Consider the following 15,039-nt stretch of genomic DNA (forward strand, 5'->3'; position numbering starts at 1 on the left):
GGCTTGTATGTTTTAGGCCGACCTGAGCCACCAAAGGAGAAAACTCCAGTTATGAGCTCAACAGCTATGCCATATACAGGTGGAGATATAAAAAAAAATCAGGAGAACTAGGCAAGATGTTTGAACTGTGATGTGGATATGGGTTAGGGGCAAAGGAGGAATTAAAGGGGGGAGGAGGGGTAATTTGGTAAAAGCACTGTCGAAGGTTTTAAGAGGAAGAATACTGTAGCAACAGGGGGTGGCCTTTGCTTCGCAGCCGCCAACAGGGACCAGGAAGCAGATATTCTTCCTCGTCCTCACGCTCCTCACCAACGACGTCGCCCGACGGTGACTCTCCCCCTCTTCCTCCGGTCACCACCTCCTCCTCTTCTCCCTGCTTACGCGCACCGCCCCTCTCTCACACTCTCTCGCCTTCACCGCTAAGGGTTTTTCCGCCGCCACCGCTTCTTCTTCCCTCGCCGCCACCCTCGAGAGATGGTTGTCGGCTACCACAGTCTCTCCCCTTCCTCCTTCTCCTCGTGGCGTCGACCACAGCATCTCCCTCTTGCGTTCCTCTCCTTGCCAAAGTCGGCCATCGCTCCTCTCACTCTCTTCCTCCCGTAGTCGCTGCCAAAGGTGCACGCAAAAGAGAAGGTCTTCTCCACGTAGACCGCTGACATCACCGCCTCAGCTCTCCTCCAAAGTCGGCTGCCCCCAAGGCCGACCACCTCTTTTCTCCATCTCGACCGTTGCCTTCGTCTATAGCTCCGCACATGTCGCCCTCTCAAGTCGCCACCAGCGTCGTCAGAGCCAACATCCCACTGCCCTCTTCTTCCTCTCTTCCTGCTGCTGCTATCGGAGTCGCTGCCGGCACTGCAGTCGACCGCCACAACTGCTTTTCCCTCTTTTTTCGCACACCTCGTCCATTCCTTCTCAGTTGTCGCATCCCTTATCGTCGGTGGGGCACGCCACCGACCATCCCTGCATTTTCCAACATCGTTACCCGCTCCACAGTCCACCACCATCGCAGATCTGTCGGTCCGGTTCTCCGGCTCTCGATCCGTATTGTTATATGTTTTCTCCATCGATCGAGTCTCTGGACCACTATCGCCATTATGCTCCAATCTGACCAATCTCTAGCCTTTGAGCTGTGGATGTATTTTGGGTTGTGGGTTTTGTGTCTAGTGTTCTTTTTGTTGTCATTTCCCGGCCTACCTGCCGAAATCATATCGTGGCCTGCGTGCCGGTGTCTTATCTCGGCCTGCGTGTCGAAGTCTTATCCCAGCTCGTTTGCCGATATCTTATCCCAATCTACGTGCCGATGTTTTATCTCGGCTTGCATGTCGTTATTATCTTTGGACCTGTAGCTCGTCTTCCGGTTCCATGTCGCGTCAGACTCCGCGTCGTCAGATCCAGCTCCTCGTCCGGTGCATTCATAACTCTTCCGGGTCATGACAACTCGAGCAACGTCCCATCTGAGGGCGCCCCCTTGGGCCAGGGTATGTTACCGTACTTGTTGGTCCCTTTAGAGGCCGGCAAGAGAAGATAGGTGAATTGCCCTGCAAAATAAAATAATCCATTTCTCATATTTTCAACTAAAACACTTGCACAAACAAAATAAACAAAATAGAACAGAAAAATCGAAGCTCACAATTTACTTAATTACAACCGGGGAGGTTGTTAATCCAAGGTAGATGAAAAGCGTACTAAAAAAGATCTCCTCTGGGCGGAGAAGCCTCTTACAACGTTGACGCACAAAAAATAGAAGCTTAACTCTAAAATGGAGCGTACAAGTGCTGGAATTGAATTACTTGTGATTGTTGAAAAGCTTCTGGACCAAGGCTATATTTATAGCCTTTGGTCGAGGCGCCCCGAAGGGGTTCCGAGCGTTCCGGAGAGGATAAAACTTTATCCCCAACACACGGATCGCAGTTTGACCGCAATCTAGATAAAGACCAACTCCGAGCGCTCGGAATGGATCCGGGCGCCCAGACCATTAAGACAACTAAGTTGACTTTCTGTTGTTCAGTTCTTCTGCTCTGGTTTAGCTCGTCTCGATCTGGGTCTTCCGCTCCGGCTCCTCTAGTTTGGGTGATCTCGGCCATCCGGAATATGGCTCACCCGAACCCAAGTTCCGACCTTCTCCTCGAGCAGTCTTCCTTCCTGGGTTCTCGTCCCTCGAACGTCCCGTACGTTTTTCTCGTCCACCGGTGTACTCTTCCGCGATCACTTCGTCCCTCGGATGCACCGAGTCCGTCGGCTCTCTCCCGTGCCGTCCTTCTCGCCAGCCACATCTTTCACTCGATTTCCTGTGTTACTAAGCTCCTGCACACTTAGACAGAAAGGTTAAACCAAACAGGACCTAACTTAACTTGTTTGATCACATCAAAACACCTTGGGGTTCCAACAATCTCCTCCTTTTTTATGTGAGCAACACAGGTTAAGTTAGGGTAAAACAAACATAATATAAAAACAAATAATGTTGTAAATAAGTATAAGTAAGATTTCTCAATGAAAGAAATTTTAAGATCACATAAAAAAATTGAGGTTATTTTAATAAATCTAAGGTAATTTAAACTTTTAAAAGGAATTGGCAAGTAAAAAATACCTAAGTAAGTTGGAAAACGTTTGATTTTCTAAGTTAAAAATTTGTGCAACGGAATAAATAACTTAAAATTATTTTTCAAAGTTTGAGGTATATTTCAAAATTTTCAAAATAAGAAATTTTCATAAGTGTTGAAGCAAAAATTTCTAAGAAAAAAATTTTTTAGAAAAAAATTTCTAAGTAAAAAAATTTCTAAGGCAAGAATATATATTTTTTTATTTTTAAATTTGTTGCGGAAAGATTTTCTAACAAAAAATTTTTTTCTAAGTTTTCGTAGACATGAATATTTTTGAAAATATTTTTTAAAACAAATTGAGTAACCCTTTAAAGCATTAAGTAATTTTAATTTTAATACTTTTTCAGTTAGTCAATTAAACTGTTTATTTCAATACTTAGCTTTCAGGCAGTGGTGAGACACTAGGCCTTCTTGGGTATTGGAGCAACAACCACTTTCTTAGACAAAGCCTTATAAAAAATTCACTGTTCAATTTTCTCGCTGAAAACGCTAAATTTAATTAACAGTTTAAGTTAAACAGGTTTTTGGAACCCTGTAGAGGTTCCTTCCTACAGGATTAATTAAATATTTTCTAGGTATATAGCCTTTTGATATTTTTCTGATTTGACTTTGGTGAAACCTATAGTACCAGTTTAATCCTCTATAATTTCTAAAAGCAGAAACATTCGAACAGGTAGAGTTTTTCAATTTTTCAATTTCTTCTTTTAATTTTTCATTTTCAAATTTTATTTTATCAAAATCCTCTATCAGACAAGATTTTGCTAAAGTTATTTTTATTTCTAAGTTCTCATTTTTTTAATTTAGTATTTTTCACTTTTTAATTTATACATAGACTTTGTCATAACTTTAATATAGAAATAAAGCCGATTAGGAGGTAGGAGACATACCTCACTTACCATATCAGACTTGAAGCCTGACTCTCCTCCTGTTTCACTGCATTCATCTGAAGTCGTTCCCCCTTCATCGATGCTGGGTTTCGATGTACTTTGCCCTTCATAGCTCGCCATCAGTGCTAGTCCGACATATTCTTGTACTTCGGATTCAGATGATGAAGTGTCGTCCCAAGTAACTTTTAGATTCTTGTGCTTCTTGGTTATCTTGACTTTGTCCTTTTTGAGTTATGAGCAATCCTCTTTTAAGTGTCCTTCTTTTTGGCACTGGTAGCAACGAAGCCTTCTTCTATTTCTTGAATTCTTCTTATTCTGCATTTCTTTAAATTTATTAGATCGAAAGAATTTTTTAAAATTCCTTACCATATATGCTTCTTGATCTTCTTCTGAATCCGACTCAGGTTCATCCTTCTTGGTTGCATTTAGCGCCATTATCTGGTTCGATTCCTTTGTATCCCTGCATATCTAGTTTCATGTAATTCAATAGTAGAAAATAACTCCTCTAGGGTACTTACCTCCAGGTCCTTTGAAATGTAGTAGGCGTTGATGATTAATGTCCATTCTGGAGTTCTGGAAAAAGCGTTGAGTGCATAGCGTATGGTGTCCCGGTTGGTTACCGTTTCACCGAGATTCTTGAGTCTGATAATTAACTCTTTTACCTTTGCGTGTAGATCGGTTACTTTCTCACCTCTTTCAAGATGGATGTTCGTCAATTTGTTCCAAAGTATGTCTCTCCTTGCAAGTTTGGCTTCGGATGTCCCTTCGTGGAGTTCCAGGAATTTTTCTCAGAGTTCTTTGGCCGACGATTAACTTTCGATGGGGTTGACTTCTTGAGGCAGCAGCACGCTCAGCAAGTGATATTCCACTCGGTTGTTTGCAACGGAATCATTTTGTTCCTTCTTTGTCCAAAGGCTCTTTTTTTTTCTTTTCCATTCTGATTCGTAGGAGCTACAAAACCATATTTTATAATTAGACAAATTTTGAAATCAGCTTTTAGAAATACCACCATACGACGCTTCCAGTGTGCGAAGTCCCCCTCGAATTTTGGTGGAACGATGCTTGGTCCGGCCATTGGTTGCTTGCTTCGGTCGGCGGTTAGTCCTTCTGAATCGTCCTCGCTCTGATACCACTTGTTGGTCCTTTTGGAGGCCGGCAAGAGGGGAGGGGTGAATTACCCTGCAAAATAAAATAATCCCTTTCTCGGATTTTCAACTAAAACACTTGCACAAATAGAATAAACAAAATAGAACAGAAAAACCGAGGCTCGCAATTTACTTGGTTACAATCGGATAGGTTGTTAATCCAAGGCAGATGAAAAGCGTACTAGAAAAGATCTCCTCTGGGCGGAGAAGCCTCTTACAATGTTGACGCACAAAAAATAGAAGCTTAACTCTAAAATGGAGCGTACAAGTGCTGGAATTGAATTACTTGTGATTGTTGAAAAGCTTTTGGACCATGGTTATATTTATAGCCTTGGTCGGGGAGCCTCGAAGGGGTTCCGGGTACCCTAGGGGGATAAAACTTTAACAGATCTGGATAAAGACCAACTCCGGGCGCCCGGACCATTAAGTCAACCAAGTTGACTTTCTGTGGTTCGGTTCTTCTGCTCCGGTTCAGCTCGTCTCGGTCTGGGTCTTCCGCTCTGATTCCGCTAGCTTGGATGATCTCGGCCATCCGGAATAGGGCTCACTCGAACCCAAGTTCCGGCCTTTTCCTCGAGCAGCTTTCCTTATCGGTTTCTCGTCCCTCGAACATCGCGTACGTTCTTCTTGTCGACCGGTATACTCTTCCGCGATCACCTCGTCCCTCGGACGCACCGAACCCGTCGGCTCTCTCCCGTGCTGTCCTTCTCGCTAGTCGCACCTTCCGCTCGACTTCCTATATTCCTAAGCTCCTGCACACTTAGACAGAAGGGTTAAACCAAACAGGACCTAGTTTAACTTGTTTGATCACATTAAAACACCTTGAAATTCCAACAGTACTCACTCTCCATTTATTTTATTATTCCAGTATTAGTTTGTTACTTATATGTTCGTTGGATCCGCCTCGAGCCTCGGGGTACCAAGGACCGGGGGAAACCCGGTCGCTGGTTACAGGTAGCGTTGACCAGGGGACTTCTGAAGACTTGGTCAACATATAAACCAACTCAGCATACCCTCTTCGGGGACATCGCGATTCGGTCAACATTCCATCCACCTCACCCGACGGTCCATCTGACTCAGATTCTGAACAGGATCAATTTGGAGTCGTTTGTGGGAATCTTCTCCACCTGTTCTGGGACGTGAAGATAGACGACGTTGGGAGGTTCTCTACCATTATCACAGTTCCAGAGGATCCCAACGAACATATTATCTTCTACCCTCACTCCACCGGTATTCGGGAGTCGAGGGATCGAGTGAAACTTCAGTTGGTCGACAGGTTAGTTTTTCCATTATGTTTTTTCCCTGACTCCACGGGTATTTGGGAGTCAAGGGACTGAGACAAACCCTTAGTCGGTTGGCACGGCTCCCCGATCAGGTACGTCTCTGCTCCCTTTTTATGGTTATAGGAGCTGCTATAGCTCCCTGATAAGAGAGTAAGATCCAAGTTCCTTGATCAAAGACTAGGGCCTTCGATTTTTGATCCGACACTAAGGGCGCAGCTCCCCACTCATACACTAGGGACACAGCTCCCCCCTCTTACACTAGGGACACAGCTCCCCGATCATTGACTCACAGTACGACTTCCTGATCAGGATCTAAGGGCCTCACTCTTTGATTACAGGCTAAGGGTCTTACTCTCCAATCAATGACCAGGGGCCCAGCTCCCCGATCCGATGTGTTATAGGCTATGCACCCTTCACCATGAGGTTCTGCATCCTCTTACTACAACAGGCTTTGCACCCTTCACCATGGGGCTCAGTATCCTTTTACTATTATAAGCGCTTTACTCTATTATTATTATATGCTCTGCATCCTCCACCTATTTTGCATCCTCTTACGTCTACAGGCTCTGCTACCTAGGCTCGTGGTGCTCTACTTCCTTCTAGTATTATGAACTTTACTCCCTCATATGGCTATGGGCTTCACTCCCTTAGACGGTCAAGGTTCAGATTATTCTCTCCCTGACTCTGCGGACATTTGGGAGTCAAGGGATCGACATTATTTCTCTCACTAACTGTACAGACATTTTGGATTCAAGCCAGCCGGTTAGCATCACTTCGCCATCAGGTATGATAAAGGCTTTGCCCCCTCATATTGCTACGGGATCCACTTCTATGAGCTTCAAGGCTTATCATCCCCTGGTCGGGGTCGAGTTATCGCCACTGGTCTCGGACTAGAGTATCACCATCGGTCTCAGATCGAAGTATCGCTAACGATCTCTCGGTCGAGCTTCCAGACCAACTCTCGGTCAGGCTTCCAGATCAATGCTCGGTCGAGCTTCCAGAACAACTCCTGGTCAAGTCTACAGATCAAGTCTTGGTCAAACCTCCAGATCAAATCTGGGTCAGACCTCCAGATCACTTCTTGGTTAGACCTCCAAATCAATTCCTGATTAGGCCTCCAGAATGCTTCTTGGTTAGGCCTTTGGATTGTTTCCTGGTCAGGTCTCCAGATCAAATCCTACTCAGACCTTCAGACTCTCGCCCCAGTGCGAGTTATAAGTGAGCATGCTCTCAAGCCCAACGACCTCTCGGTCGGTGCTCATCGCTCGCTCGCAGCTCTACCTGGCACTCATCACACTCGCTTTACTCGCCGCTCTGCCAGGCACCCATCCTTAGCGTTTCGCTCACCGCTGTTGCTCGGTCGACACTCATCGCTCACTCGCAGCCCTGTTTGGCACTCATTATACTTACTTTACTCGCCGCTCTGCCCGACACTCATCCTTAGCGTTTCGCTCACCGCTGTTGCTTGGTCGACACTCATCGCTCACTCGCAGCCCTGTTTGGCACTCGTTATACTTACTTTACTCGCCGCTCTGCCAGACACTCATCCTTAGCGTTTCGCTCACCGCTGTTGCTTGGTCGACACTCATCGCTCACTCGCAGCTCTGTCTGGCACACGTCATACTCACTTCACTCGTCGCTCTGTCTGTCACTCATCCTTAGTGTTTCGCTCGCCGTTGTTGCTCGGTCGAACCTCACTGCTCACTCGTTGCTTTGCCCGATACTCGCCATTCATGTTCCGCTCATTGCTGTTGCTTGGTCGTGTGCTCGACCATTCATTGGTACCACCCAACTACTCATTTTATGTCGATCAGTCTATCGCTTGACATTTTTTCTCCATCGCGCGCTTGTCACCGCTCGCCCGTTGTCGTTCCGCCAGCTTGGGTTTCTCCCTATTGCCCAGGCGTCATTGTTCGATTACCCGATCACGATTTATTGTCATTCGATCGTCACTTTCTCGGTCGCGCTCATGGCTTCGCGCACTCATTTTACTCTCTATTGTCTGGTCGTGATTTACTGTCACTCGGTCAATATTTTTTCGATCGCGCTCACGGCTTTACTCGTCCATCAATCTCTTTATTTCCTGGTCGTGATTTATTGTCACTCAGATGACATTTTTACGTTCGCACGCTTGACAATAGCTCGCCCATTGTCTTCCGACCCGCTCGGCAGTCGCCCTATCACCCGAGTATCATTCAGATGATCGATCAAATTTTAGGTTGGTTGTCATTCTATTCGACACTCAAAGCCTGGTCGACATTCATAGCTCGCGACTCACTCGTCGTTCCACCTTGTACTCATCGTCCGTGTCTCGTTTATCGCTCTGTCATGCACCCGTTGCTCGTGTTTCGCTTATCGCTTTGCCCCGCATTCGTCTCTCGGCCGGCGCTAGTTTTTTACTTGTCAATTGCATAATCGCCCGATCACTCTACTCAGTATCGCTCAAGCGTCTTCTCGATATCACTCGGTCTCCCTCAGCATCTTATCGATCGCTTGCTCGGCATGCGCTCCGCACTATTTCTCATCACTCGCTCGATACTATTTGAATCACTTGCTCGACATCGCCACAGCTACTCATTCGACGTGATAAGACAAGCCCAGCGATATGATTCCGCGCTCGGTAGCGATTCTATTTTGGGCTTGGTCTAGTCAGTCAGACTTGCGCCTCCTTCGACTAGACTTGAAAGGGAGGCTTGTGATGTAGATATAGGTTAGGGGCATAGGAGGAATTAAAGGGGGAAGGAGGGGTAATTTGGTAAAAGCACTGTGGAGGGTTTTAAGAGGAAGAATACTGTAGCAACAGGGGAGGGTGGGCTTTGCTTCGCCGCCGCCAACAGGAACCAGGAGGCAGATCTTCTTCCTCGTCCACGTGCTCCTTGCCAACGACGTCGGCCGGTAGCGGCTCTCCCCCTCCTCCTCCGGTCACCACCTCCTCCTCTTCTCGCTGCTTACGCGTGTCGCCCCTCTCTCACGCTCTCTCGCCTTGCCGCTAAGGGTTTTTCCGCCGCCACCGCTTCTTCTTCCCTCGGCGCCACCCTCGAGAGATGGTTGTTGGCTACCACAGTCTCTCCCCTTCCTCCTTCTCCTCGCGACATCGACCACAGCATCTCTCTCTTGCGCTCCTCTCCTTGCCAAAGTCGGCCATCGCTCCTCTCCCTCTCTTCCTCCCGTCGTCACCGCCAAAGGTGCACACAAAAGGGAAGGTCTTCTCCCCGTAGACCGCTGACATCACCGCCTCGGCTCTCCTCCAAAGTCGGCTGCCCCCAAGGCCGACCACCTCTTTTCTCCATCTCGACTGCTGCCTTCGTCTGTAGCTCTGCGCATGTCGCCTTCTCAAGTCGCCACCAACGTCGCTGGAGCCGACAACCCACTACCCTCCTCTTCCTCTCTTCCTACTGCTGCTATCAGAGCCGCTACCGGCACTGCAGTCCACCGCCACAGTCGCTTTTCCCTCTTTTTTCGCACACCTCGTCCATTCCTTCTTAGTTGTCGCAACCCTTATCGTTGGTGGGGCACGCCATCGACCATCCCTATATTTTCCAGCATCGTTACCCGCTCCACAGTCCACCTCCATCGCAGATTTGTCGGTCCGGTTCTCCGGCTCTCGATCCATATTGTTATATGTTTTCGCCATCGATCAGGTCTCTGGGCCACTATCGCCATTATGCTCCGATCTGACCAGTCTCTAGCCTTTGAGTTGTGGATGTATTTTGGACTGTATGTTTTGTGTCTAGTGTTCTTTTTGCTGTCATTTCCCAGCATGCGTGCCAAAATCATATCGCGGCCTGCGTGCCGGTGTCTTATCTCGGTCTGCATGCGGAAGTCTTATCCTGACCCATTTGCCGATGTCTTATCCTGGTCTGCATGTCGGTGTTTTATCTCGGCTTGCATGCCGTTATTATCTCCAGACCTACAGCTCGTCTTCCGGTTCTGTGACGCGTCCGACTTTGCGTCGTCAGATCTAGCTTCTCGTCCGATGCATTCATATACTCTTCCAGGTCATGACAACTCGAGTAGCGTCCCATCTGAGGGTGCCCCTAGGCCAGGGTACGTTACCGTACTCACTCTCCAGTTATTTTATTATTCCAGTATTAGTTTGTTACTTATATGTTCGTTGGATCCACCTTGAGCCTCGGGGTACCAGGGACGAGGGAAACCCGATCGCTGGCTGCAAGTAGCGTTGACCAGGGGACTTCTGAAGACCTGGTCAACATAGAAGTCATCTCAGCATACCCTCTTCCGAGGCATTGCAACTTGGTTAACATTCCATCCATCTCACCCGGCGGTCCATTTGACTCAGATTCCAGACAGCATCAAACTACATGTGGAAAAATCCAGAAAATCTAGACCTCTAAATGCCCCTTCAAGGAACACATCATTTGAAAGTGCAGCTTCTAATTCAGGGACTATCATACCGAATGCCTCTGGCCGATATAACTATTCTGGTTCTCTCTCTTTTGCAAGACTAATTTCTAGCACCTCACTAGTTAGCGGAGGCCCCATCATGCAAAAATCTAATTCTGCGCCACTTAAACATGGAGATCTTTTGAAGAAATTTTCTGGTCTTCAATCTCGAGGGGGAGCGAGGGAATTCGGGGTCACTAGAGGCCGTTGGAGGTCGCGTAAGGGAGGTTGCTAGAGGTAGACGGCGCTGGAGGTTGGCGACGCTGGAGGGAGGTCGGCGACACTGGAGGGAGGCGGCGCTGGAGGGAGATCGCGGGAGGGAGACGGAGTTAGAGGGAGGCCGCAGGTGATGAGGGAGGCAGCGCTGGAGGGAGGCGACGTAAATAGCTCGTTAAATAAGCACATAAAATTAATGAGTTTAAGGAATACTGTGTTAAAAGAAGATAGAAAATAAATAGCTCGTTGCAAAGAGGAAGAACACTGCAGTTTGCAGCAGAGGATAAATCTGTGAAGACATCTATCTGCTACACTCGAGCCTACTCGATATTTATACTAAGCCGCTTGACCTAAGTAGATTAAGCAGTTGAATAGATCAAGCACTTAGTCAAGAGGGCAGATAAGTATGAGATGGACAACATAACAAAGTTGCCTTGGCGATTGCCCCGGCTAATTTTGAGTAGTATAAGATATTTTTGATCACTTTACAACTCAAATAACTATACTAGAAGAAACTCAGGCAAACAATACTTCACATACAAGTAACAATTTGTAATTGACAACATTTAGAAATAGACTCTATAATTTTGTATTAACAAACAAGGAAATTTAAGAGTGACTTTCAATGAAGCTGGACAAAGAAGCTTCTAGCTAGAATATTCACAGATGGGATAGATTTAATAGAAGGAAAGTGATTTTTCACTAACCTTGGCAGATGAAGAAAAAGGAAAACAGAACACCTTTTTTACATTTTAAAAGACACAATGTCTTCTACTTTGAGAGGAGTTCAACTGACAACTTCCTAAAATAAGTGTTTTGCAAGTCAAAAGGGTTGTAAAAAGGAATTTGGAAAAAACAAGCATCCTCATGTCTACATTAGCAGTTAACATTTATAATTGATCAACTAGGAAAGTAATACGTAAACCATATGCGAAACTAGAACAAGAATGGTTCAATATCATTGTTTATCCATCAAAAACAAACCTATCTAAATCTTTGCATTCATTGGCAGTTTGGATTATTCCCTAGAACTCGAGACTACAACTCACAAGACTTCAAGCAGTTTGGGTAATTTATCTTGGTAAGGGAGCACATACTTCTGCAAAAAGATTGGACCAGACAATAAGAAAAATCTATGTAGCTTGTTTGTTGACTCCCATAACCCTTCAGATTTCAATATCTCCATCACACGAAATCGAGGAATCAACCTCTTTTCCAAACTTAATCCTAAAGGCGACGGGTGGTAAGCAATGTCTAAAGGTGCAATCCCGACATCCTTGATAAGAAATTCCATCTTCCTCCGCAATGCCTCTGTGGAACTCCATAAAAAAGTTGGATGTTTCTGGACTGCAGTATTGAAATCAGAGTTCGACAAACCAAAACTGTTCATGAGCTTAACTTGGGCCTCAAATTTTTCTTTGCTGACCCCGTGCAGCACAAAAAGGATCCAGAGGTACATCCCGGATCCACGGGGAATTCCAATCCCATCAGCTCTATCTACTAGAGCCCGGAGGGCATCAGGGTTTGGCACGATGAAGCTGGGGTGGTTTTTAATGACAAAAGAAACCCGGTCTTCAGGAATACCACATTCGTCCTGCAAGAAGTTCATGTTGCGCACTACATTCTCAAAGTTGCTGCACAAAAACCATCCACTCCTCCGGAGATTCTTGAGGAGGATCTCCCTCGATCCAAATAAACTTTCCCAAGTCTTCAATTTGAGGAGAAGCGTGTTATGGCTCTTGAAGCCAATAACCATAGGGTGCATCCGAACGACATTGATGATGTCGGATTCAGATAATCCCATTTCGCGCAAAATTTTAAACTTCGGAGCGAGGTTCGTCTCCACATCCCAGCAGAGCAATCCTGGTTTCCAAGCTAGTATCCTTCTCAGATTAGCACCATCAAGGCCCTGAGATCTGAAGAATCCAAGAACGGCGTCGGGCTTCTCGGTGGACTGAATACGAGGGAGTAACTTGGAGACCTTGGAAGCATTGTCGGCGGAGAACCCGAATGTATCCACGAGGTACTCGACCAGGAAGTGGGGATCGGGAGAAGCGGTGGCGCCTGAGGCGGAGACGGAGGCGCCGGTGGAGAAGAAGACGCGGTGGAGTTGGGTCGAAGGAAGGAAGGCATGGCGGCGGACCAGGGATTGAAGCATCGCGTCGGTCCGTCAAGCGACAACCCAAGGACTAAAAACGACCCGAATAGAGACCCCGCAAAACCCTACTTCCCTTTTATGTTCTGTGTAGCATGCGTTCGGGTGTGCACTGATAGAGAATTATAGGAACCAAGTGGTGCATTTTTTTTAGATGGCTGAACAAACTTGAGTCTAGACCTTGTGCTGAAATTTAATGCGCTTCACCAACCCAACCCAAGCAACCTTCTCCTGATTGATTGTCCATAGCTAACTTTCCCAACCACAAACAAATCATTCTTCTTTCTGTAAAGAAATCTGGCCCCAAATCATTCTCGACTGCAAGAAATTTGCAACATGCACACAACATTCAATCTTTTGCCCTTTTATTTCCATGCCAGAACAAGCTTAACTTTAGGTTTAGATAAATACTACAAACGCTCATAGTAAATAACAAGTTGACATCTCCTAGTGAGACCACACCTCCAACTGAGACAAAAAAAAATATACATCCGATTCCCACATCACAGGCTAGGCCAAGAGTCCAACTGCTTGAGCGGATTGAGGGACTTAGCAGCGATCCTTCTCTTTCGCAGTCTCTCAGCGATGATGAATGCCAGCTCAAGTGACTGGGAAGCATTCAGCCTCGGGTCACAGTGGGTGTGGTAGCGCGAAGACAGGTCATCAAAAGTGACAGTGCGCGATCCACCAATGCACTCGGTCACATTTTGCCCGGTCATCTCCAGGTGCACGCCTCCAGGATGGCTTCCTTCTTGCTCGTGGACATCAAAGAATGCCCGGACTTCGGCCTGAATAAGCCAGGTCTAGTGAGATGGAAGTAAATTTATGACTTGGACCTTATCTTTCTGACCAGGATTTAATCAGGATCTCAATTCAAATTTTCGAAATGAACCTAAATTGGACCAACACCTATTGCCCCCTAAATCGGAACACATTCTCACTTAGTCACTCTCCTCCAGTAACTTACCTTTACTTACCGTATGTCAAGTTACCACCTTGACGTCAATTAGACCCACCAAGTCTTCTTGCCGAAATCGCACATCCATACTTCACCACTCGGGAATCGCACATCCCGATCTCTTGCCGGAATTACACATCCGGACTTCACCACTCGAAAATCAAACATCCTTACTAAGCTTCCTACCTAGTATTAGGTCCTCTTGACTCGTTAAGTTAGTCAACCCTACACACTTGATAACAAGGTTAGATTACAATAACACATAACTTAACTCACTTGTCATTCATCAAAATCTAAGTTAAACTGTTAGTACAAATTACACCAACAGAAAGATGTTATCAAGTGTGCTAACATAGAGAAAAATGATTGATTGTCATTGATATATGAATTGCAACACAAGTGGATGCCAACATATTTTAGCCGTGTATTTTATGCTTAAATGTCAAGTAGTCAGAGATCTGAAAGCTCATATTCATTTTTCAATAGATATATTTTAAATACAAACTCTTTAATGGATTTCATCACCCGTTTCAATAGGGAATTGAGATACTAAAGAAAATGAGTTAGTTACTAAGCATAATGATATGAATGAGCATCCTAGATTAAGACAAACTGGACAATGAAAACTCAAATGGTTAGATTGTACATGAAAAAGAAATGAGTGGAGTTTCAAAGTGAAATGAATGAGAGTCATGATTATTATGTGCAACAAACATCTATAGGAGTTGAGTTAGTGGTTTACCATGTGATGAATTTTCAAAGTTATTCTTCCTCCAAACCAAAGGTCCTCACGAATGACAAACAAAGGAACTACATATCCTCTAGTTGTAGCAAATTTGAGTTTGATGACACTTCATGCAGGCATATGTTAGTTTTTTTCGTATCAACTAAGTGTTTCATTTGTCGGATAAATATATACTCAAATAATGGACACAAGATGCAAAGGTTGGAGCAATATATGATTTGGAAGAGCAAAATTTCATTGATGATTTAGAAATGTTTTTGATGTCAAGATACTCTAGGTTATCCTATAAAGCTTCAGTATTAATTGATGATTCATCTTTGACTAATGAGGGGATAAACTTCTTGGATTAACAATTTGATTGTATCTACAACAAGATTCAAGAGATGAACAATAGTAGAAATGTGGCAATGAAAGTCAAAGGAAAAAAATTCATAGATGGGGCCCCTGTTATTTTTTATCCTTCTTTAGTAAGAATAAAGGGATATGGGAAGAGATTGAAATCATCAAAGAAGAAGTCAATCTCAAAATCCTGACTTTATTGTAGATGCGAGTATCGAGGTATGTCACATGACAAATGCAATTGCCCAATTTTATAACAAGAGTATGTGTCAATTAATTATGTATTGGTATTATATTTTGCAAACCA

The 15,039-nt window shown here is 45.3% G+C and overlaps 1 protein-coding gene across 1 annotated transcript; it reads right to left on the reverse strand.

Moving 5' to 3' along the window:
- Positions 1 to 10,550: 10,550 nt before the first annotated feature.
- LOC122013946 (transcription termination factor MTERF8, chloroplastic-like) lies at positions 10,551 to 12,693 on the reverse strand. The gene is made up of 2 exons (XM_042570155.1): positions 11,633 to 12,693; positions 10,551 to 10,683 (listed from the first exon to the last, which is right to left on the reverse strand). Exons 1-2 carry the CDS (start codon positions 12,691 to 12,693, stop codon positions 10,551 to 10,553), a joined length of 1,194 nt encoding a protein of 397 aa, XP_042426089.1.
- Between the last annotated feature and the right edge of the window lie 2,346 nt (positions 12,694 to 15,039).

This window comes from Zingiber officinale, chromosome 8B (assembly GCF_018446385.1).
Source record: "Zingiber officinale cultivar Zhangliang chromosome 8B, Zo_v1.1, whole genome shotgun sequence".
In the NCBI taxonomy this organism is placed as follows: domain Eukaryota; kingdom Viridiplantae; phylum Streptophyta; class Magnoliopsida; order Zingiberales; family Zingiberaceae; genus Zingiber; species Zingiber officinale.

Bases quoted from the DNA above. Each gene is read 5' to 3' on its own strand.
- LOC122013946 (XM_042570155.1), bottom strand. From the start codon at position 12,693: ATGCTTCAATCCCTGGTCCGCCGCCATGCCTTCCTTCCTTCGACCCAA. The intron at 10,684-11,632 runs GTATGTGCTCCC...GCCTCCCTCCAG, and splicing joins GGTCCAATCTTTTTGCAGAA to CGCTGCCTCCCTCATCACCT.